The 25606-nt window shown below is 46.5% G+C and overlaps 1 protein-coding gene across 2 annotated transcripts in view; it reads left to right on the plus strand.

Moving 5' to 3' along the window:
* The first annotated feature begins 2291 nt into the window (after nucleotides 1-2291).
* The window catches only part of HACD1 (3-hydroxyacyl-CoA dehydratase 1), a 45266-nt gene continuing 21951 nt past the window's right edge, over nucleotides 2292-25606 (plus strand). The window contains exon 1 of one of the 2 annotated variants that reach the window (XM_083186394.1): nucleotides 2292-2499. In XM_083186394.1, the coding sequence (XP_083042520.1) occupies nucleotides 2384-2499 (116 nt within the window). In that variant the 5' untranslated portion in view covers nucleotides 2292-2383. Of the gene's footprint in view, nucleotides 2500-2980; nucleotides 3072-25606 lie in introns of those variants that run through there. The other variant, XM_083186395.1, reaches the window with a different exon arrangement.

The raw sequence follows: 25606 nt of genomic DNA on the forward strand, positions 1-25606 counted from the left end.
TAGGGGTGGGGGAAGCTTTGATGTCCCCCGGGTGGTAGGGGGTATTATATCAACCGCTCAGCATGTAGGGCCTGGATCAGTAATTTCCACTAATTACCCCTTTACTGCACAGATGGTGGGAGAGGGGGTGGGAGAAAGGGGCATTGGGCTGAATGAAGGGGCCCTGATACATAACTTCCAGGGTGGAAGAGGATGTTTAATATGCAGAGTAGGGGTGTATAGTGGAGTGGGCTTATTATTCATAATTTTCTGGTGGGAGGACAGCTTGCTTGACTGCAGATATCTCCAGTTCCCGAAAATAGATTTCTTAGATTTTAATGGAATTAAAAACTAGAGAATCTCATCTACCAAATGGTATTGGGGAATAGGGGATGAGACTTCAGGAGGCAGAGCAATCTGCCAACGAGTATATAAAACTACATACCAGGTGCTTGGAGCTGGAGCAGTAACCAGCTGCTTTAAGGCTGATATCTCTGGTTCTGGGAAGAGTAGAGGCAAGCTTCTAGTGTCCTTCAAAGGGGGAGAGTCCCAGCTTTTGGAATATACCCTCAGAAAAACTGTAAGTCAGACAGAACCTATAATATCAGACTGGGAAAAGTAATTAACAGGCTTGGATGGGGACCACTGCTTTGAAGTCAGATATCTCCGGTTCCAAAGGGCCGATTTTTAAAATTCTTGTACCCCTGGAAAGAGGGGACCCTCAGCTTTAAGACTAGGGCCCTTAGACTCCTGGGGGGGTTTCTGGGTACTCAGAAATCCCCCCTGCGTGCGCTACTGTCAGTGTAGGGGGGGAAATATGCTGGCACAGGCGGGTTCAGCCGGGCATCGCCGCAGCGGGAGGCTGACCAGGATTTTCCAGTCACCCAGAGAATATGGGTGACTGGAAAAGCCTCCTTGAGGGTTGCCACCAGATCCAGGAGAATCCCAGAAATCCGGGAGAGGAGGCCCTAACTGCTATTTCCATACATACATTCACTGCTGCTCCCAGTCATACATACATACTTACATACATGCACTGCTGCTCCTAGTCATACATACATACATGCACTGCCGCTCCCAGTCATACATACATACATACAGTACATGCACTGCTGCTCCCATTCTTAAATACATACTTACATACGTCCTAGTAGGAGATGGACGGTGAGAGGACTGTGCGGGGAGGGGGGGGGGTCTCCGGCTGTGCGGGGAGGGGGGGTCTCCGGCGCCAGGGACAAGGCGTCATTTGGTCGGTCCCCCCTGTCAGCTGCTAACTAAGCAGCGGGGAATAAACGCTGTGCGCATGCGCACAGCGTCTATTCCCGCAGCCAGGGGGCTGGGGGCATGGCTAGAGGCTCACAGAGCCTCTGGGTCATGCCCCCATAGCGGCAAAATGGGGGCGTGGCCTCGCGGGAGAGCAGCGATTATAGGCCACGCCCCCCCGAAAATTTCGGCGCGCAGCAGCATCACTAGGAGGGGGGGCACCAAAAGACTGCCTTGCCCCGGGCGCCGGAAACCCTAGTTTCGGCCCTGCTTTAGTGCTTATAATTGAAAATAACAGTTAAGGTCCATACACACTGGGCGACTATGCCCAGCGTGTATGGATAGCGATGAGCGGCTTTTCCCCTGCCCGGCATCGTCAGCGGGGAGAGGACGGTTTTGCATAGCGCAGAGCTATGCAAAGCCGTCCTCAAAGCCGCTCATCTGCGGCTTTTCCGGCGATGATGCGGGAGCGCGCAGCAGTGCTCCCCGCTCATCGAGCAGGGCATACACACTGGGCAGCTTTGAGCTTAAAGCCGTTTAAACATGCTGTTTTGAGCGACTGTCAGAGCAAAGTCGCCCAGTTTGTATGGGCCTTTACCATAGAAACATCTTCCAACATTGAAGTTAACGTAACGGGAGAGCAGCCATATTGAATCCATTTGAATTTGCCATGTTGGAGGGATGAAATGTGACACTGTCAGCATTTTTATTATTAATAATAATAATAATAATAATAATATTTACTTATATCATGCTGGTTTCAATTGGGAACAATAGAACGGTAAATAAATAAGACTGGATATTTTCAGGTCTGAACTTGGAGCGCATATAGGATCGTGGATTAAATATTCACATAGATATGAACCAAATATATTTGAGTCCTTATAGCGATTATAACTAAATAAGCCCCTATTTAACCAGTATTTGCACGTATGATGTTCTGTACACGTTTGGGTCCTGTCAGCGCGGTGACTCTGTTACTGTTGTCCCTCTGAGCAGAGGCAGACAAAGCTATTTAATTGCTCCTCCCTTGTGCTCTATTACTGGACGGTCCATGTGCCACTAAATATGAGATTTGTCAGCCCCAGCTGTCAGCTTCGCCTCAAACTGTAGCTTGACCTGCAGCCCTGTCCGTTCAGCTATGGCATCAAGCGAGGAGGACGGCTCTCTGGAAGAGAAGGAAAACTCCAGGAAAAAGACCATCGGACCTGTGGCGACAGCATGGCTAACCTTCTACAACATTGCCATGACTGCGGGGTACGTACAACCTGGTGATCCTGCTCCCGGGCTGGGATATTCCTGACAGTTTTGCATGATCCCTGGAAATATCGCAGCACTGTATTTATTGTATTCCTTACAGTAAAACTCTGATGGTGTTGCAGACCTGAAATGATTATCGGATGTGTTATCTCATGGCGACAATTGTCAAAATAATAAAAAATATAATTAATGATATTATGTCATATTAGCTTTCATTTAAAATCAATGGTGACGCGTTTTTTAAAATGTAAAAATACATTTAAATATCTCAATGTCATTTAAATATCGGTGATCACGGTGTTTTTACACTTTTCCAGTGCATTGGGGATGTGTGCTCCCATTCATAGGTGTGACATTCGTCTGCCCTGTGTACTGCACACACTTGGCAATCAGCCAGCAGACTTTTTACAAAGTTTACCGTTTGAATTACAAAACTTTATTACTGACAGTTTCCTGTAGAAAGAATGGGAAAGGTGAACGGAGAGCAGTTTGTTTTCTGCTCATCCCAAGTTGCATTTCCTAATAGGGATCATTGGAGCAGCTGCGTCACCCTACTGCCGGTGTCTGTGGTTAAGTATAGCATAAGAAGCCAGTGGGCGGGGAAAGTGCTTCCCTAGGCACATTTTACTGTAACAGAAGCATGTATCCCTCAACTTATCATAGCTGTCTATTCACAGAGCCCCAGTGCTCATATAAAGCCGGCTGACCCTGTCTGCTATGGGCTGGGTATGCATTGGGCTTCGATTGCATTGAAAAATACGAGTTAAGGTGCGAAACAGCACGTCAAAAATGCCTGCCTGGCGTCTAAACGTTACACAGTTTTATATCAAAAGAAAAAAATCATATAAGTTTAGCTTATATGTTGGTTTACAAACTGTATACGTTTTTCTATCAAGACATGAAGGGGGAATAATAATAAATGGCACCGCATTGTGGGTCCAATTTTGGCTCCATCAGAAATACTGTAGTCCATAGATACTGTACTGTCATTGCTTTTTGTTTTTTTTGTTGAAAAAAAAAGATGCTTATGGTGTGTACGCACGGCGCAATTTACCCTTCGATTTTGACTATATATTCAAAGTCAAATCGGGATTGCATAGACATCGAATGGAGATAGAACATGTTTTTAAGCTTTCTATCCAGATTCGATGCCGATGCGCGCTCCCGTTCAGCTGAAATTAAAAACGAAATAGACAGTGCAGCAATGATTATATAGTGCAGATTGAATGTAGATAGTATGAATTGTATGTAAATAGTACATGAGTTAGCAAAGATTGCATAGCAATCGAATATAATGGTGTGTACATACGGTCGATTAGGCTTGCTATTGGATCCTGATGCGATCAGATCGCTCGGCAAGCCACCCGACGTGATTTGGACTATATAGCGCACATCTGCACTATATAGTCATTGCTGTCCTGTCTATCTGGGTTTCTCTTTGAGCTGTCTAGGTAGCGCGCATCGGGATCACAAGGTAAAAAACCTGTGCGATCTGTATGCGTTCTGCATGCGATTTTGACTATATAGTCAAAGGAATCTCACCGCGTGTACACACCATTACAGATCAGTAAACTATTTCCATCACTGGTTGTTTCAAAGTATGTTATATTTAAATTGACCAGATTTAAATTGTGAGTCTTGAACTAAACTTAAAAGATATAGAGGGTGAGATTTAATAGGATGAGAGATTCAGCAAGTGAGAGATTTGGTAAGAAATCACCAGTTTTTTTAAAGCGGCAATCATTTGGGTGTGGGTTGTTAGGTCTACACAAACTAGGTCGACACCACTAGGTTGACAGGCAGCAAGGTCGACATGGGTCAAGGTCGACACGGGTCAAGGTCGACATGTGTCTAGGTCGACACAATCATTAGGTCGACATGGGGTTTTTCACTGTTTTTGTCCCCAAATGTCAACACTATTTTATTCTCCCACCACACCCTAGTGGATGGTAGGGCATGAATTACCGCCTGTCGGCACATGTCGGCTCAAAAAACAGTGAAAAACCCCATGTCGAACTTTTGACTGTCGACCTAATGCTTGGGTTGACCTAATGACCTGTCAACCTTGACCCATGTCGACCTAAATCCATGTTGACCTTGCTGCCTGTCGACCTAGTGGTGTCGACCCAATGCTTGTCGACCTAGTTGGTGTAGACCTAATGACCGTATCCCAATCATTCACACTGCAAAATCAAACTGGTTTCGCTGTGTAAATGATTGCTGCTTTAAAATAACTGGAAATTTCTTACCAAATCTCTCACTTTCTGAAACTCTCACCCTATTACATTTGGCCCTTGGTTTTTTTCCTCTGGTTGTATGCTGATGGTTGCATACTACACTTTGGGTGAAATTTGATAGGTTGAGAGATTCAGAAAGTGAGAGATTTGGTAAGAAATCTCCAGTTTTTTTGAAAGCGGCATACTGGTCATGCTGGAGGATAGGGGGCGGTATGCTGGACATGCTGGAGGATAGGGGGCAGTATGCTGGACATGCTGGAGGATAGGGGGCAGTATGCTGGACATGCTGGAGGATAGGGGGCGGTATGCTGGTCATGCTGGAGGATAGGGGGCGGTATGCTGGACATGCTGGAGGATAGGGGGCAGTATGCTGGACATGCTGGAGGATAGGGGCGGTATGCTGGACATGCTGGAGGATAGGGGGCGGTATGCTGGACATGCTGGAGGATAGGGGGCGGTATGCTGGTCATGCTGGAGGATAGGGGGCAGTATGCTGGACATGAGGTTGTATGCTGAACTTGGAGGAAGTAGTACTCTGGCCATAAAGTTGTATGTTTTACATGTGGGTAATAGGCTGGCTATGTGGGGGAGGGGTAGTATGTTGGACTTGAGGTGGTATTCTGATATTGGGGGAGGGGTAGTATGTTGATCATAGGGTAGTATGCGGGGCATATGGTTTTCATGATAATCTTGGGGAAAAGTGGTATGTTGAACCTAGGGTTGTATCCTGGACATGGGGAAGGGGGGGGGGGGGGGCAATACACTGACTATAGAGGGAAGAGAAGTATGCTGGTCATAAGTTGTATGTTGATATGGGGGGGGGGGGGTATGCTGGTCATAGGGTTGAATGCTGGCCTAGGGTGGTATTACAGGCCTATGGAGGTATTACATTGGGCATAGTCTGAGGGGGATAGTATGAAAGGAATTAAGTTTTATATGCTTATCTAATATTGGGAGTAGCATGCTGACCATAGAGTTGTTTTCTGACCATTGGTGGTAGTACTGTATATTGGAAATGGGTGGTGGTAGGAAGTATGCATCCGGTTGTATGCTGTTCCCTGGGAGGGGGAGTGGGGGTAGTATGCTGAACATCCAGTGGTATACTGATCCCTGGGAGGGGAGTGCGGGTAGTATGCTGAACATCCAGTGGTATACTGATCCCTGGGAGGGGAGTGCGGGTAGTATGCTGAACATCCAGTGGTATACTGATCCCTGGGAGGGGAGTGGGGGTAGTATGCTGAACATCCAGTGGTATACTGATCCCTGGGAGGGGGAGTGGGGGTAGTATGCTGAACATCCAGTGGTATACTGATCCCTGGGAGGGGAGTGCGGGTAGAAGGCATAAGGTAATATGCTCACCTGAAAGGAGGGTGGGATCATACTGTATGCTAGCCATAGGTATGCTTGCCAGATGATATACATGAGATTGTAGTTGAATTGTGTAAGTCTAGTATATTGGACAGTGCATTGTGGATATATATACAAACTTGTGTATACACTCTTAACAAATGGGCTCAATGGGCAGCTGCCCAAGAGCCCCCCAATTCTAGGAGCCTACAAGCTTGTATACATAGGGTTGTGGGCATCTGCCTCCTGAGCTTCTTGGGAGGCAGAAGAGAATGCTGCCTGGTTGCTGTAATTGTTAAGTAAACACAACCAGTAAGCCCGCTCGAAGCAAAAGCTTTGAAAGCTAGTTTGCTACCTTCTGTGTTTGTGCATGTGTGAGAAAGAGATGTAATTTCACTCTCTGCCAGAAGATGGCAGTGTTTCTGAGACTCACAGACACTATATATATAGATGATCAGGCAGCATTCTCATTATTAAGCAGGCCACAGTGGGTAAGAGTACTTTTCTACCCACTCCAACTACAAAGCATACAACATCCAGGTTTAGTGTTTTTTGTTCCTCCTTTCGAGGCGGTGCGACCAATAGAGGACAATGTGGCAGAGGTAAATTTCCCTCCACCAAAGGCAGGGCACCCAGATCCCGTTTTGGTGCCTTTGCGAAGAAACAATCCTCCAAAAGGTGTGGAGAAGCCCTCCGCATAACGAATTGAGGCTCCCTATTCTGGGAGCAGAGTGGGGGATCGCCTATTGCAGTATCGGGACTCCTGGATACTCTACACATGACGCTTGGGTTCAGGAGGTGGTTTCCCAGGGTTACAGAATCAATCTCAGAGGAGCTCCTCCAAAGAGATTTCTACCTACACCAATACCAAGGGAGGCTCGCTTAAGGAAAGCCTTTTTGGGGGCGGCGATGTTGCTTCTAGAAAAGGGTGTGGTGACAGAAAGAAAGGTTTTTATTCCATCCTTTTCTTGGTCCCCAAACCAGAAGGGTCTTTCAGGCCTATTCTGAACCTGAAGACGCTGAGCCTCCATCTATGGGTGGATCACTTCAAGATGGAATCTCTAAGGACGGTTCTCCTTAGCATGGAACCAGGGGAATTTTTATCTTCAGTGGATATTGAAGATGCATATCTGCACGTGCCTATTTGCGCAGAACATCAGTGTTTGCTGCGTTTTGTCATAGGCAACATTCATCTACAGTTCCAGGCCCTCCCGTTCGGGCTGGCTACGGCTCAAGAGTATTCACGGAAGGTATGGCTGTTATAGCAGCAGCTCTCAGATTGCAAAGAATTGTAATCATTCTTTATTTAGAAGACTTGCTGTTCAAGGCGGAGTCAGCGGACCAGTTGCCGGAAAATCTGACAGTAGCAAAAAATTCCTACGAGACCATGGGTGGATTTTAAATCTTCCAAAGTCTCACTTGGTTCCCACTCAGAGACTGTGGTTTCTGGGGGTGGTTCTGGACACACATCTACATCGAGTATTCCTCCCAGAATCGAAGGCCAGAGATATTCTGTTATTGGTGCTTGCCATTCTTCAGTCACCAAATCCATTGGTTTGGAAGTGTATGAAGCTTCTGGGCAAAATGGTAGCAACTTTCGAAACCCTACAGTATTCAAGGTTTCATTCAAGGATTTTCCAATGGAACATTCTCTCCACTTAGTCGGGAAATCCAAAGACCATGAAACAGGAAACTCTGATCCTGTCTCAGGAAGCAAGGGATTCGCTGAGCTTGTGGATGGATCTCGAGACTCTACAGTTGGGTCGCTCTCTTCAAACCAGGGATTGGTTTGTGGTCACAACTGATGCCAGTTTCAGAGGTTGGGGAGCTGTTGCATTGCATCGCCGGTTGCAGGGGTTGTGGACCAGAGAGGAATCTGCTCTACTGATCAATATATTGGAGCTTCGGGCAGTTTGAAGGACACTTCAGCAGGCGGAAGAGCTTCTGAAGGGGTCTCCCATTTGATACAGACAGACAATTCCACAGCCATGGCATACCTCAACCATCAGGGAGGCACTTGCAGCAGGATGGCGATGAAAGAGGTATCTCAGATCCTTCAATGGGTGGAATTGAATATTCCAGCCTTGTCGACTGTGTTCATTCCAGGGATCCGGAATGTGGAAGCGGACTTTCTCAGCAGGTCCGATCTGCTGGAGGGAGAATGGGCCTTGCACCCGGAAGTGTTCCAGGAGATTCTATCCCTTTGGGGACTCCCAAAAGTGGATTTGATGGGGTCCAAACAATTGTCAAGTCTTGAAGAAGGTCTTGGTATTCGGACATTCTGAGATTGTCAACAGCGTCATGGCGTCTTTGTTGACGCCTGGGTCTGCTCAGAAAAGGTCCATTCCTAAACCAGGATCTAGATGTCTCAATTTGATGGCCTGGCTTTTGAGACGGCTTTATTGAAGAAGAAGGGTTTCTCGGATTCTGTTATTCAGACTATGCTCAATGCTCGCAAGCCTGTATCGGCAGCAAATTATCATAGAGTTTGGAAAACCTATATTGGTTGGTGTGAGAGGCAGAGGGTTCACACCTTGAGATTTAAAGTGAGTAGGCTTCTGGACTTCATTCAGGATGGCTTTTCCGCGGGTTTGAGCCTTTAATCTTTAAAAGTACAGTTGTCTGCCTTGTCTATCTTTTTTCAAAAGAGAGTAGCTTTGTTGCCGGAGGTTCAGACTTTTCTCCAGGGAGTTATACGTCTGAAACATCTGCACAGACAGCCGATGGCACCGTGGGATCTGTCACTCTGCTGTCTGTTCTTCAGAGACCTACTGTTGAGCCCTTATGGTTGGCTGACCTAAAATTCCTTTCTTGGAAACTGGCTTTTCTTATGGCAATCGCTTCGGTGAGAAGAGTGTCTGAATTGGGGGCCTTATCTTGTAAGGTATATTTTCTTGTGTTTCATGAAGACAGGGCCGTCTGGAGGACGGTACCAACATTTTTACCGAAGGCTGTGTCAAATATCCATTTGAACCAGGAAATTGTACTTCCGGTTTTCTGTCCGCCGGAGGAGGCAAGAAATAGGGACAAACTTCAAAAATTGGATGTGGTTCGCGCATTGCAGGGTACAGGGTAAAGGAGTTTTGCAAAACGGATTTGTTGTTTGTACTTTATGATGTACATAAGAGAGGGTGGCACCATTTAAATAAAGGATAATAATAAAGGCTAGCAACCATAAAATACTCACAAGTCGAGGAAAAAAGTATCGCTAACCTTTCGGCTGCCAATCTCCATCTCAACCCTGTAACACCATAGCTTTTTTCTCCAGTGAGAGATGCAACAAGCATGTATAGGCAGCCCACATCTCTGACCTCTGCGGTGGGGTGGTGGTGGGAGAGACGGTGCTGACAGTCCGACATTGGCAGCAGCAGCAGCGCAGGGTGTGCTGATGATGAGAGGGAAGGAGAGCAGCCAGCGGGGCAGCTGATGGAGAGCGGGCAGGGGGGCGCATGGTGAGGTGATGCCCCCCATCACCTCACCATGCGCCCCCCTGCCCGCTCTCCATCAGCTGCACCGCTGGCTGCCTGCTCTCTGTCCCTCTCATCATCAGCACACCCTGCGCTGCTGCTGCCTGTGTCTCAGCGCCGGGGGGGAGGGTGGGGGGGGGCTTTACCGCTTTACAGTGTGTAGCTTTCACACCGCAAACCTGCTTTAGACCAGGTATTTACATGCGGTGTGAAAGGGGTTAAACTTGTTCTGACCCGTTTCAAAAACCGTTTTAAATACCTGGTCTAAGCAGGTTTTGCGGTGTGAAAGCAGCATAACTGACACAGAAGACGTGTTGTGTAATTACAGAATAAATAACTTATTCGTGCTACATAGAAAGGCGTCTATTTACAGTACTTCTGCCCGGAAAGTTTATTTTATGCCGTGCGTTTACTGAGGGGTTTTTGCTGATATATTTCATTTAGTTTCTTTCATGTCTCTTGGAAATTATTATTGGGGCTATCTTACAGAGCCAAGTCCTGCTCTTCTGAAATTCCATAAACCACTTGCTCTACGCTGCGGAAAAGTAGGGGTCATGTTCATTTTTTGCAGCTGAAATGATTGAAGTTTGCTCTAGAAATCTAAATCAATATGTCTTGAAGCTTGCGGATGTGCACTTCAGTGCAGAACATATGCAGTGAATGGGCTCTGTATGTGCGGTGTCATATAGAAGTTTTTTTGTTGACTTTAAAAAACTGGAAAAAATAAAACCTAATTAAGAGGTTTACGCAAACCCGATGGTCTTCTTACATCTCCGATGTTAAGGGATCTGCATGTGTGCAGGGTCTGTTTCTAGCCACAACAGTCACAGTGCCCACTAGGCTGCACCTTGATTGACATGCTGCAGGGATGGCGAGCGTTTCAGAAAATGGGCCCCATCAGCATGAATACATCAGCCATATTGAATAACGTGTGAGCTACGGGGCCTACACATGTAGCGATTTAGGGGCATTTTATAAGCGATCTCACTAGATAGCAATGCACGACCCAGCACGTCACTATCGCCGCGGTGATTAATATATAGGATGCTGGATAAATCAAGTTAATCACATGCAAACTCCCCATAGCCGGCTCCTGAACACCCCCGCGCACAATGCTAGCACCTCGGAGAACTCAGGGGCCCATTTACACCACCCACACTGCACCCATTATAAATATGTCCCTGGTCATTTGGTACTTAGGGGCTTTACACCACCACCACCCTCAATCGGTGACACAAGAATGGATAGAGTCACGGTTCAGTCCAATGTTTACGCAGCAATCTGACACTAAAGGGGCATGCACATGGGGCAATTTCCACCCCATTTCTATGGAATCTAACCAGATCGCTTAGAAATGGAGCACTGATATCACTATGTGTGTATAGCCCCTGGCAATGGTGATGCGCTTCGTCACATCATCATTGCCCACTGGCAAAGACAGTGCATGCTAGATGGTGGGGCTTTGCCTATAAACAATAGGCAAAGCCCCGCTCTGCACAAATGGCTCAGCACACATTGCGGTGTGCATGGCAGGTGTACCGCGGTATGTGCTGAGCGATCTTGTGTAAGCATGCTGCTCCTCCTCCCTGCACCCACCACCCTGTGTGTCCAGGGCTTATCACTGACATTTTTCAAACCAAGCAACATTTTTATAATCTCCGGATTCTCTTTTTCTCCCTCTTAATTCTTCCTTCGCGTGTTTACTCGTCAGATTTTTCAGGAGAAAAAAACAGAAGGAATAAAGATATTTAAGGTTTGAGCGGAGGTGAAATTTTGTTTCTAAAATATTATTGTTCTTGTCCCAGTTTTCTGATATTTCTCACCTCACTTACATATGTATGTAGTGAGGGTAAGCTTATCTGGGTTTCTTTATGTTGGATGATGATTAGTGAGAGGCGTACCTCACTTACACGTTTCTGCACATGCAAGCTCTCATCAAGGTATCTTTATCAAGTAAGCTGCGTACCGGTACTCACGATTGATAATGTGTGTACACGTGCATCAAGGTATCATGCCTTGACAAAGAGATGCACATCTCGAAACGCGTCGGCAGGAGGACTTGCTTTTGAGTTGACATTGGATTCTAACTCTCTGCTGGAAGCTTTTTTGAGGAACCTGATTGCCCCCTGAGAAAAAGAAGTCAGCCTGGACTAATTAAAGATACCTTGATGCACGTGTACACACATTATCAATCGTGAGTACCGGTACGCAGCTTACTTGATAAAGATACCTTGATGAGAGCTTGCATGTGCAGAAACGTGTAAGTGAGGTACGCCTCTCACTAATCATCATCCAACATAAAGAAACCCAGATAAGCTTACCCTCACTACATACATATGTAAGTGAGGTGAGAAATATCAGAAAACTGGGATAAGAACAATAATATTTTAGAAACAAAATTTCACCTCCGCTCAAACCTTAAATATCTTTATTCCTTCTGTTTTTTTCTCCTGAAAAATCTGACGAGTAAACACGCAAAGGAAGAATTAAGAGGGAGAAAAAGAGAATCCGGAAATACCTAAGCTAAGTATCCCCACTCGTATATCGTGCTTGACCCGGTGTAGCGCCATATCCCACATCCAACAAACCCCTTTTTCAAGATTACTACTCGGGTTACCTAGGAATAACCCTTCAGGGTGTAGGATAGGCAGCAAAACAGCGAGAATTACAGCGCCCAGGCGATTGTCTTACCAATTACTTATCACTTGTATTTTTATAATCTCAGCTGCCCACTCAATGAACTGCGGCACTGCCACTCATTGGATCAGCAATGTTTTGGATACTGACACCACCCCGCCCCGGTGCAGACATTTATTTCACCAAAGTAACATTTCTTCCCCATTCTGAAGTTTGATCTGAAAAACAGCTGAACCTCTAGAATCTAGACCAGTGGTCTCCAACCTTTTTGGGGGCGTAAAAACTACTTGAGATAAAATAAACCGCCTTAGGATCTACTAAAATTAAAATAAAAAAAAAATCTGCCCAATAATCGAAAACTGCCCTTAACACATTTAATGCCACACACTGTAATGCCCCTGATACAATATGCCACACACTGCAATGTCCAATATGCCGCATGCATACCTTATGACACTAAAGTCAGAGGAGAAGGGACATTTGTGCAAGCTGAAAAATGCACCCCAAATTAGGGGGCATGACCTACTATCGTGGTACACCTGTGCTCTTGAGAGCTGCTGGCCATACCTCCAGCCTCTCTGAATAGATGCTGTGCAAGATTTTTAGAACCCCCCCCCCCCTAGATGCGGCACCCATGCTCCATTATACATATGCCACACACCATGATGCCCAATATACATATGCTACACAACTTGATGCCCACTATTCATATGCCACACACCGGGATGCCCACTACACATATGCCACACACTGTGGTGCTCATTACACATATGCCACACACCGTGATGCCCATTATGTGACATATTATGTGACCTAAGTGCCACTTACCTACATGCTCATTGCCAGGGGTTACGTGTTCAATGCCAGGTGTTACGTGCTCGATGCCAGGGGTTACGTGCTCGATGCCAAGGGATGCCAGGTCTGCTGGTAATTTGAATACTCCCATTGGACTCCCACTGGCTCCTGATTGGCTGCCGGATCGCAAGCTCCCATTGGCTCGCAGTCCAGCGGGAGTATTCAAATTAGCGCAGACCTGTTCCCAGTATGCAGCCGGACAGCCCAGCGTTCTCTGCCCGGCTGTCAGCTTTACACTGTGTGCGAGGCGGGCAGTGAGGGGAAGGAGAGACTTGAAATGCGCTCTCCTCCCCTCAGAAGGTAATCCAGCGGTGGTGAAACGGGCGGACGGGGGGATGTCGGCTGCAGAGTGGTCGAGTCACCCGGATTGCTACCGCAAGCTACCAGTAGCTCGCGAGCGATGGGTTGGCGACCACTGGTCTAGACCATCTATGAATGCTATTATACATTGAGGATTACTCAACATTAAGGAAACAGCACACTATCTCTGCCATACTAGTACAGTATCATCTGACGGAAGTCAGTGTCCAATGTTTTAAGCTCAACAGCGAAGAGAGTTAGGTCCCAGGTGACCGTTGAAGCATAGTAGAAACATTGTACAAAGTAAGCACAGACAGGTTTATTTTCAGTTTGAGGTCTTTAAAGGTGAAGAATCATCTGAGGTCAGTGCATGAATGTCCTAACAGGCAGCACAAGAAAGTGCCGTTGTAAGAATAAGCGGTACTTGTTTCCTAGCAGGGCGCCCAGATTTCTTACGTACGTGAACGTAATGAAATCGCATCGCATGGTACGTTTTTGCAGTGCGATGCGACTTGGGATTCCATGACTTCCATAGAATCTGTTCCTAAAACCCCACCAGTATGCACGCCACCAGTATGTCGGAACGCGTCCTCCCGACCTTTTCATACCCCTACTATCCACGTTGGCAGGGAGTTGACTTTATATAGTGTGGCGAGCGGACGCGGAATACATGTAAAGTAATCCTCGTCTCCTCGCGGGGCTCGCTGCGCTCGCCACGCTTCGGGCTCGGTGGCTCGCTGCACTCGCCACACTATATAAAATCAAGGTACTTGTGTATTTTGGCGGCGCCCATCGCATACCATAACGCATGCGATGGTATGCGATGCGACGCGATTTCGGTGGTTAGTGAACGATGGCATACAATTTTGAAATTGTATGCCATTGTACATGGCATACAATGCCGTACGATGCGATGCGATTAAACATTGTATAAGCACCCTAATGGGTGCTTATACAATGTTAAGCACCCTAATGGGTGCTTACAATGTTAAATGCACCCCCACGCCACCCCCCCACTATAAACGTGAACCCGAAGCGTGGCGAGCGCAGCGAGCCCGCGAGGGGCGGCGGTACGCGTCCTACGACCTTTTCATACCCCCACTATCCACGTCGGCGTGGAGTTGAGAATAGATTAGTGTGGCGAGCGCAGCGAGCCACCGAGCCCGAAGCGTGTGGGACGCGGATACCTGTGAAGCCCGTGAAGGGACGCGTTTACCTGTGAAGGTATCCGCGTCCGCTCGCCACGCTTCAGGCTCGCTGCGCTCGCCACACTAATCTATTCTCAACTCCACGCCGACGTGGATAGTGGGGGTATGAAAAGGTCGTAGGACGCGTACCGCCGCCCCTCGCGGGCTCGCTGCGCTCGCCACCCTTCGGGTTCACGTTTATAGTGGGGGGGTGGCGTGGGGGTGCATTTAACATTGTAAGCACCCATTAGGGTGCTCAAAAGCACCCTTTAGTGTGCTTATACGATTTTTAATCGTATAGAGGGTCAAAATCGCGTCGCATCGCATGCCATCGGGTGCATGGCATGCGATGCGATACGTTCATCGTACGATGTACATCGGGGGCGCCGCTATAATACACAAGTACCAAAATCAACTCCATGCTGACGTGGATAGCGTGGGAGCTGCGTTCGCCACGCTTTGGGGTGGCGTTGATACTGGGGGTGACGCTAAACAATGGCATAGGTGCTTATAATTGTAAGCACACATCACATCTCATACTATGCACACATCACATCTCATTGTAAGCACCCATCACATCTCATGGCATGGGTGCTTGTACAATGAAATATGGCATTGCATCGCATTTGGTGCACTGAGATCGCATGTGATATTTCATTGTAGAAGCACTCCTGTGCACTTTATATAGACATCGCATCGCACACCACTATTCACGCTGCGCAATGCGATGCGATTTCATTACGGAGAATAGCCCAGTACACAAAATGCGTAGGAAACAAGTACCAAATAAGCTTTAGTGGAATCTAGAGATGAAACCCATTTTCAATCACCAGCAAAATCAGCCCCAACATACTGCTGAACGCTGTCATCGTGGTAGCGCATATTTCAGCCAGCTGATAGAGGCAACTATGCGTCCAAGTCTAATCCGCAATTACATAAATGCTGTAGCTCTGCTATTCGCTAGGCCTGCCCCCTCTTCCCAGACATATGGTACTGTATGTCCACCGCTGTCAGCCCCATTATTTCTTGTAAATTATATTACAAAATCGGATACTAGTTATGTCACCAGCTTAGAGGAGGATTGTGCAGCATTAGAGGAGGATTTGATATCAGTAATCTTTTTCATAGTCAGATAATATGAGGAGACCACAGAAATGCTCATAGTCACTTCCTGCTTTAAATAGGGATCACCAGATGGTTTTCCCTCTATCGATGTCGAAGCGTGAATTAAACATTTTTTACCCCCCCCAATGGGCCGTGACCGAGCATAGCTCTGCCCCCAACACACGTGAAGCCCCACCCCCATGTTTTGATTGGCCCACAGGACAATCAGTCAAATAAAATGGATGTCCATCTCTCATATGTATCTTGGTTGCTCAGATTTCCAGCATCTGATGAAACATTGTAGGTCCAATTTTTCTATGCTCGTGATAAAGAAGATATTGTGTTGTCATGTGTCAACAATGGTATGACGACACTGACTGAACATGTTGATATCCATTATTTCAACACTGCAAAATGTTGGCATAGTTAGAATGTGGGCAAAATTGGGATGGTATAATAGATCGGCAAAATGTGTCAACAACATTTAGTGTAGAATCTAGATGTATTATGTCGATGGTACGAAAGAAATGTAACAGTGATTAAGGTACAAGGGGACAAAAGGTCGACATGATATAAGTCATCACATAAATGTTCCTTTTGTACATCTATTGCACTATACATTATCAATCTGTCTTTCGGATACCAGGCAAAACATTCCCATTTTCTGAAACGTTGGCCCCTTCCCTACTCCCAGAACGGCTAGAGCATGTCAATCACGCTACAGTTTTGGGGACACTGCACCCTTCGCCGCAGATCTGAGCACATCGGAGAAGTACGCCAAACTGTCGGCATAGCTCCCAACTTCTTGAACTGTGGAATCTCCGAAAAGTGGGTGTGGCCTATGCAAATAAGGAGCGTGTCATATGCCCGGCCCCCTTTTTACCCTCTGTATCGCTGTATAGACATAAGCATGCGCACAGCGTCTATTCCTTCAGGCTGGGGGGGGGGGGACTCCCAACTGGTTGCCCCCTGCCATGGGACAGTGTCGGCCCCGAGCGGGACGTGGGACCGTCCAAAAAAAGCGGGCCGGTCCCGCGAAAAACAGGACTGTTGGGAGGAATGCTGTCGGGTTAGGTTAATTCTCTCAATCTGATAGGGAATTTACTAAGATTGATTGGGTACGGATGAACCCATTCACAAGCATTCAATCTCGTTTGGGAGACGCACATCAGAGAATTTGCACAATTTCCATAGCAACTCAATTCTTATCTGTGCTTTTTAGCCCCAATAGATGCACAATAATCAGATTGTTGGCATAAGTGCGTGGCACGCTTTATCATTTCCCATGTCTGGAGATAGAGGGAAGACGTCCATTGTCAGCTGATTATGACCTTGGCCGTGTTACTTGATCACCGTGTGTATCCTGCATTACATGCCTCACTTAAATCTCTCTGGATTGTCGCTCATGTTGTTTCCGCTCTTACTGGAGATCACTGTTTCTTTACAGCACTTCAATAGTCCCATGTCTGCTCCAGATGCACAGTCTCAGATACAGGATAGAACAGGCTGTACGATGTATATGTTCCTAGAATTGTTTCTGATAAAGGTAAAAGACCAATGTCGCATTTAACAAAAAAAAAAATACTGATTTATTAAAGGACAAAATGTTCTAATGTGGTAAAATGGGTGTTTTACCCAGCAATAAGCATATTCGTGTTTCGCCCTATACAAGTAAGGATTATCACTGCCAATAATGCAATTGCCAGCAGTAACTTATAAGGGATTGTAGCAAAAATGGCAGAGGTACTTGCAATGGTGGCAGGGGGGCACGGGCTGCGAATGGATGTTTTACATAAAGATCCATTCGCAGGCTGTGGGGGAACACACACATCATTTGATGATCGCCGAACTTTCTTGGTGCGTGCACTCGGTGAACAGTCTGTTCGCCGTGGCTGCGCACATTCTCTAATTCTCTCTGCACATGTTACATCTGCCCCCCTGCAGTGCACATGGTTTTGTCCATCTAAGAAGGATTTTGTCAGAAAGAATGAACTAGAATAAACCCCATAGTGAAGAAATTCTATCACGTGTGGGATAGATGGTTGAAGTCGAAATATTATAAGGGGGGAAAGAACAACACAAAAATAATTCACAGTATGGGTGGGATAAGGAAAAGATAGGGCATTATTCTGCTCGGAGCGGCCAAACGTGCGTACGTTCGCCATTACCGCACGCTAGCCGTACGCGGCCATTAGGGTTAAGTCCACCCACAAATCAGCCGCTTACGTACGGGCAGAAATACCGTAGAAGGGGAGTGGCGTACAAATGAGCGTACGGCAACGTACGCGGACGGCCCAGCCCTTGCACTCCGACAACAGGCGTACAACTGAGCGTACGGCGCCGTGTACGGCCGTCTTTCCTCCGTCTCCCCACCGACTTCTTGCGGAGATCTGAGCGTACGCCAGTTTGCACGGACGGGTCCCTATTGTTTTCAATGGAAAACTCAGCTTATGTCACCGCTCGTGAGAGTGAGCGTACGTCCGTGCACGCTGCCATACCCTTCACATATATGGACCTGCAAATCTTGCCTCTCAACTACTAATCTGACAATTGATTAATTAATCTATTTGTTATTCACTTATTGTTTTCTATTAACTCAATTGTCTACCTTAATAAAGACCTAATAAAACTACATTTGAACCCTCATTACATGTATATTTGTTATGTTCTAATGTGGCATTTTAATCACTATCTATGTGTCCCCATATTGCTGTTACTTTTAAATCAAGTTATGTTGGTGTTTCTGTATATGTACTAAATTATGTCCATAATTAGTTTGTCCAAAATGTGTAACATGTATACCTACCCTGATGTTATGTGTGATGTTTTAATCGAACAACATTAAACATTCATGCATTTTCACTATGTGTTATTTTACTCAAAAACACACACATTCACACATCAATCATTACCCCTCACCTCAAATTACAAGTATAACTTACAGTACACATCTGTATGTACCTACCCTTACAAGCCCTCTAACATATTTATGAGTAAAAACACAGGCAATTAATAAGACAATATAAACTTTTATTTTGACCAAAAATAATAAGGGGGGGGGGGATAAAAATAAATTAAATGCGGGCCTCCAGAAGCCCAAAAAGGATTTGGAGATAGAGGAGTGTCCTGAATATCTCCTGAATAAGGGCTGCCACCTCCTCCTGCTGCTGTTCAGTGTCTGTAGTGAAGGGATAAAAAAAATAAATAAATATATAACATACACAAATGTTTGTTGTATTTGTACATAATAAAAAGTTCAGAGTTATGTGTGAAGGCCACATACATTTGTAAACTACATTGAAGATGGGTCTGCTGTAAACACAGTACTAAAAAATAATATGTTAACACACACATACTGTACATAGTAAATAACATTAATTCAATTACTCCTTCATCAATGAATGTATGCTGTATCCCAATTGGTACTTTGGTTTTGGGGGACTGTCCTCTAACCTCACAATTAGCCTGTGCTATTTAAGGGTTATGACATTGTTGTGGCTTAAGCACTCCTTAGTATTTTAAATTTAGGACATTGCTGTACAAATTATAGGCCTACAGCTATGTTTGTAAAGCATGCATCCGCATGGCCTCACACACTATGAACAAAACAATCTCTACATTTAAGTTGCAGTGCACATCATGCTGGGAACTGGAGTTACCCAACACCTGGAGCCACATAACTACCACACCACTAATGTCGGATATCTCATTGGATGTACTGTTATGTCAATTATTCAAGGGGTGAGGCATGGCCACACTCAAAAAAACCACCAAGGGGAGCCTTGTTCCTGGAGAAGGACAGGACACACCTCATGGTCGGCCTGCAGTGATATGTTGCAACTAATGTTGATGTTGGATACACATATGTGGTTGTTGTGATTGTTTATGTGTAGAAATGTGTAGGTCAACATTAGACACATTATTTACTTACGGCTACTTGAGCCATCCTGGTCGCCGCTGGTTGGCTGTGCAGTGGTTGGGGGGGTCACGAGCAAGGGGGATGGTCCTGGAGTTTGGACCGAGGTAGTGGGTGTGAGTGGGGAGTGGAGAGGTTTGGGGGTGGGTGGTGGAGAGGTGTAGGGGGGTTGGAAATGGGGTGGGGAGGGGGGGGTGGGGGTTGGGGAGGGGGGGGGGTTGTGGAGGGGGTGGGGGTTGGGGAGGGGGGGGGGTTGTGGAGGGGGGGGGGGTTGTGGAGTGGGTGGGGGTTGTGGAGGGGGAAGGGGATGGGGAAATTGTGTGGGTCCAAACTGCACCCTGGGTCTCCTCTTCTTCCTCCTCCTCTTCTTCCTCCTCCTCCTCTTCCTCCTCCTCCTCTTCCTCCTCCTCTTTCTTCTCCTCCTCCTCCTCCTCCTCCTCCTCTTCCTCCTCCTCCTCTTCCTCCTCCTCCTCTTCCTCTTCTTCCTCCTCCTCTTCCTCCTCCTCCTCGGCTGCCTGGTCCCGGGCTGCCTGCTCCCGGGCTTCAATGCGTGCCCTTGCCCGTGCTGAAATGTTCATGTTGATGGCATAGAAATCGAAGATTGGGTTTCATAAAAAAGGGGGAAAGAAAAATTCACATTAGTCATGCTCATAACCTTCAAAATTATCATTGCTGTGAAATTTCAGACATTTATCATGCAAACTATTTGATATCCTACACCCAAAAACTGATCAACTACTTAAACCCCCCCCTATACACCCCCTATACACCCATATACCCCCCATATACACCCCCATATACACCCATATACACCCCCTATACACCCCCTATACACCCATATACCCCCCATATACACACCCATATACACCCCCTATACACCCATATACACCCCATATACACCCCCCTATACACCCATATACACCCCCTATACACCCATATACACCCCATATACACCCCCATATACACCCATATACACCCCATATACACCCCCATATACACCCATATACCCCCCATATACACCCCCATATACACCCATATACCCCCCATATACACCCATATACACCCATATACACCCCCTATACACCCCCTATACACCCATATACCCCCCCTATACACCCCATATACACCCCATATACACCCCCATATACAACCCCTATACACCCCATATACACCCCATATACACCCCCCTATACACCCATATACACCCCATATACCCCCCATATACACCCATATACACCCCCTATACACCCCCTATACACCCATATACCCCCCATATACACCCCCATATACACCCATATACACCCCCTATACACCCATATACACCCCATATACACCCCCCTATACACCCATATACACCCCCTATACACCCATATACACCCCATATACACCCCCATATACACCCATATACACCCCCATATACACCCATATACCCCCCATATACACCCCCATATACACCCATATACCCCCCATATACACCCATATACACCCCCTATACACCCCCTATACACCCATATACCCCCCCTATACACCCCCTATACACCCATATACACTCATATACCCCCCATATACACCCATATACACCCCCTATACACCCATATACACCCCATATACACCCCCATATACACCCCATATACACCCCCATATACACCCACATACTCAGGGACACATTTATAAAAAGTACAGAAAACATTTGCAAAATAACGCAGGCATACTAGTAAATAAAAACTTACATCGGGCAATATGGCGGCGAAGTGTGCTGAGCAACACTGGCTGCCGCCGGCGCAGGTCCGACCAGCGCCGCTCCAGTTGAGCCAGGCTCCTATCCACGCCGGTCCTGGCGAAAATTAGCCGGCGGGCAGCATTGTATGCCCGCCGCTTTTCCCGATTTGTCACATAAGGGCCCCTGGGCCCCAGGCGGCGGTCCATGACCTCAACCAAGGCCAATAGCTCCTGGGTAGAAAACGCCCTAGCCCTGGTTGAAGTCATGGTGGCAATGGCGCAGTTATTAATTGCAGGTACATATATCACTTTTGGTGCTTGCTGATTGGTGTAAAAAATTGTTTGTTTGGTATTAACTTTATTAATCCTTCTTACATTAACAAACTGGATGCGAATAGAAACTTACGCGGACCGTTCCGATATACACACACCACAACCAACAGCATGCATTCAATGAAGAGAGAAGTACTGTATTTACAGTGTGCGGAAAATAATACACGCAACCCTCTACTTATAACTACGCTGCTTAAAGGGGGCACGATACACCGATATGCATGGAGAGGAGTACTGTATATACAGTAGGCGGAAAATAATACACGCAACCCTCTACTTATAACTACGCTGCTTAAAGGGGGCACGATACACCGATATGCATGGAGAGGAGTACTGTATATACAGTAGGCGGAAAATAATACACGCAACCCTCTACTTATAACTACGCTGCCTAAAGGGCCACAATGCAACATGTTGCTGTATGACAATTTCATACACATTACATATGTAAGGAAAGCATTATAACGTGATGTTTTGAAATGTGACTCACAAAGCATACACGAACTCCAACAGATACCAGCTGACAACACTCGTCATTGGAATGACAGGTGCCCACATTTCACGATGTAGCACAATGCTCCACAACCTGTGTATGTGCATATACAGGTGTTTGATCAGGTGCGTTGAGACCTGCGTAATTTAAGCAGGAATTATCGGCGGGAAATATCGGCGTAAATTTGCATCTACATTGCGGGAAAAAATATACGCCCCCTTGTTCATGGCGGGAGATTAACATATAAATATTCAGTCAGATGCAGCCCACAATTGCTGCAAACATGTCTGACTCAGACGATTCTGCAGCAGAGGACGCTCTGCAGAGAGCTACAGCACAATCCATGCTTGATGCACTCAACAAGAGGGAACAGGAGCGGAGAAGGAGGGCCCAAGAGAGGAGTCGCCTGCAAGATCAAGCGGGCCCCTCAGTAACAGGCCCTGGTGAACCTCCACCAGCTCCACAAGGGCCAAGCAACCAGCCAGAACAAGAGGTTGCATCTCTCCAAACAGGTGTGACCCAGCAGGTGCATGGTGAGAGAACTGGGGCCACCAGAAAACGTGCTGCAACATCTAGGGTGATGACTGAGCAGGATACCACCACCAGAAGGAGAAACCCTGCATTTGTAGAGGCCGAAATGCGAATTCTAGTGCCCAGGGCACGCGAATGGATTGAATTGGCAACCAGGAAGCCGGGTGCCAGTGCAAGGAGAAACCTTTGGGACAAGATCACAGAGGAAGTGAACCAGGTGTCACCAGTGGTCAGAACTTGGGACGCGGTGAAGAAAAGGTTAGTGTGTTTGTCAGGGCAATTTTTCAGCAGTCTCCAGCAGGAACTGAGGCCCTTATTCTAGTTCACTCTTTCTGCCCAAATATTTCTTAGATGGACAAAACCATGTGCACTGCAGGTGAGGCAGGTGTTACTTGTGCAGAGATAATCAGATTTGGGTGGGGTTTTACACCTGCCTCACCTGCAGTGCACATGGTTTTGTCCATCAAACAAATATTTGGCCACACATGGCAAAAAAACATAAGATCACCCACACTAGGAAATGTCACGTAGCTAGGGGTACCACATAGTCCCTTTAATTCCGGACACATATTAATTACACAGGTTCTGTGGCTGGCTGACTTCAAGACTCCACTTCACCTAATTTTAAACTGCCACAGAACCTGTGTAAGTAACATGTGTCCGGAATTAAAGGGACTAGGTGGTAACCCTACACGTAGCACAGTGGTGCACATATCTCATGGTGATATTTGTATTTTTAAACTTGTAGGTGGACTGACTTAAAAAGTGCCCTGAAGAGGAAGATGACTGACCGGTACAACCACAGCATGTCCACCGGGAGCGGTCCTATGCCTGACCATTTGGAGTATACCCCCCTGGAGCTGGACTCCTGTGACGTGATCGATGTGGGGGAGATCAGGGGGATCTCCAATATGGACAGTGAGCTCCCGGCGGAGGTCTTTGCTGCTGCTTTTGATGGTAAGTCACAGTAATGCATTGTATTTAGAAAGATATTTTTTATTGCGTATGTGATGGTGACATTGTTTTCAATTCTTATCCTAGCAGAAGCAGAAAGTCAGGATGTACCGGCAGCATCTTCCTCTGCAGAGCCACAGGTGGAGCAAGTGGTCCAGCCTCCACCAAGACGTCGCCCCCAGCCCCAGCCACAGGAGACATGGAGTGAGAGCCTGTTGGTGACGCTGGACAGGATCAAGCAGCAAGGGGTGGATGCTGCGATCCGTCAGCAGCAGGTGGCGGATTTTCTGGCGGAGTGGAAGGCCACAAACCAGCTGCAGGTTGAGGCCTTGAACCGCATTAATGAAACTCTGGCGGCTGGCATGCTAAGCATTGGCCAACACCTCAGCCGCCAGAATGAACTTCTTGCGGAGCAGCTGTCCACCGCCAGGTCCCTAAGGGACAATCCCCCATCTGCTGCCCCACCCCAAGCTGCTCCCCAACCTTCCACCTTGGCTGACCCTCCTGTGTCGACTAGGGGAAGACGCCGAAAGCCAGCTGAGCCAAAGGCCCCTGTCCCCAAGGCCCCATCTAAAAGGGGCAAAAAAGGGCCCAAATGAGACCTGGTTCACTTCCTCTGTGGTTGGAGGCCAAAGGTTTAAATTGCACTGGACATCCGCTTCCTGAGTTGGCCATCGATCCATTTGCGTGCCATGGGCATGAAAGTTCGTATTTTGACCTCTACAAATGCAGGATATTTTTTTTTGGTGGTGTGTATCTTGCTTAGTATTCACCCTGGTTGTTGCAGTACGTATTCTGGTGTCCCCATTTCTTTCACCATTGCATTTGCAGGGTAACACATGTTTGGAGATATGCAACCTCTTGTTCTGGCTGTTTTATTATTATTATTATTTTATTTGTTTATTTGATTTCTCACATTAAAGTGTCAAGCTGTGATGCTGAACAGCAAATACATTTATTTTACAAATTAAATCTAAATTGTGGTATGTGTCATTTCTTGTGTGAAACAAATACTAGATTTATGTGTACTTACTGACCAGGGTATTTTTGAACATTTGTTGAAGTGTGGTCGAAGTTTCCCATGTGTAACCCTCTCCATGGCCATTCCCATGTTCCTATCCAACTTTTCCCTGCTAATTAGTTTGTGTCAGCACATGTGCAGAGCAACTTAATAGGTGAGAAAGCAGTTTGTGTGCAGGTGAGGTAGCTCCTACAGTAGTAGGTAAAAGCAGGTCCAGAACAATGCTTTCCTCATGGAGTGGGTGAGGCAGACAAACAAGGGTGAAAAGGTACATTTGTGTAGGAATGCATATGTGTCCTCCCTAAAAAAAGATGTGTGAATGGGCCAAACATGATAAATTAGGTTGTGAACAAACATGCCTAACTTTTTAAATATATATGATTTGACAGTGTCATAAGCATATGTAGGAATCCTTTGTTAGAGAGATGAGAGTGCAATAATGTGATTGGTGGCATCTTACATCCAGAGTGTAGTCAAATCCAAATCATAGCAGATGAGATAGTGGTACAGGTCATTATTTTGGGTACTATACAAAGATTGTGTGGAAAATAGTGGTCATGGGCTTCAAACATTGCTGAAACATCCTTTGTAGGTGTTAGATGTGGTTTATGTTATTGTATCCTAAATACAAAACCTATGTTAGTATTAGAGTGAACACGTTGACACATGTCGACTTGTGTAGATTGAGTGTGCTACTGCGTAAAGTCTATGAAAGCACGTAGTGAATGTGTCTGTTTAGCAAATACCTACCTTAGCGTATAAAAAGATTCTTACCTTAAATTAAACAAACCTTTAAATGTGGCGAAGTATAAAAACATAAGCTTCCAATGTGTTTGCGTGCTGTATGTGTGGCTTGCAGGTAGTGAAATCATGGTTTGGAGTTAATAGACTGCAGCATTGCTTATTACATTCAGGTGTATGTGTTTGAGTAGTAATCAGCGTTAATTAGCCAACTCAGGCGCACGCTGGCATGCGGTATCTGTAGGGGTGGTTTGAGCTGGCG

The sequence above is a fragment of the Crinia signifera genome, chromosome 5 (genome assembly GCF_055691185.1).
Source record: "Crinia signifera chromosome 5, ASM5569118v1, whole genome shotgun sequence".
NCBI lineage: Eukaryota > Metazoa > Chordata > Amphibia > Anura > Myobatrachidae > Crinia > Crinia signifera.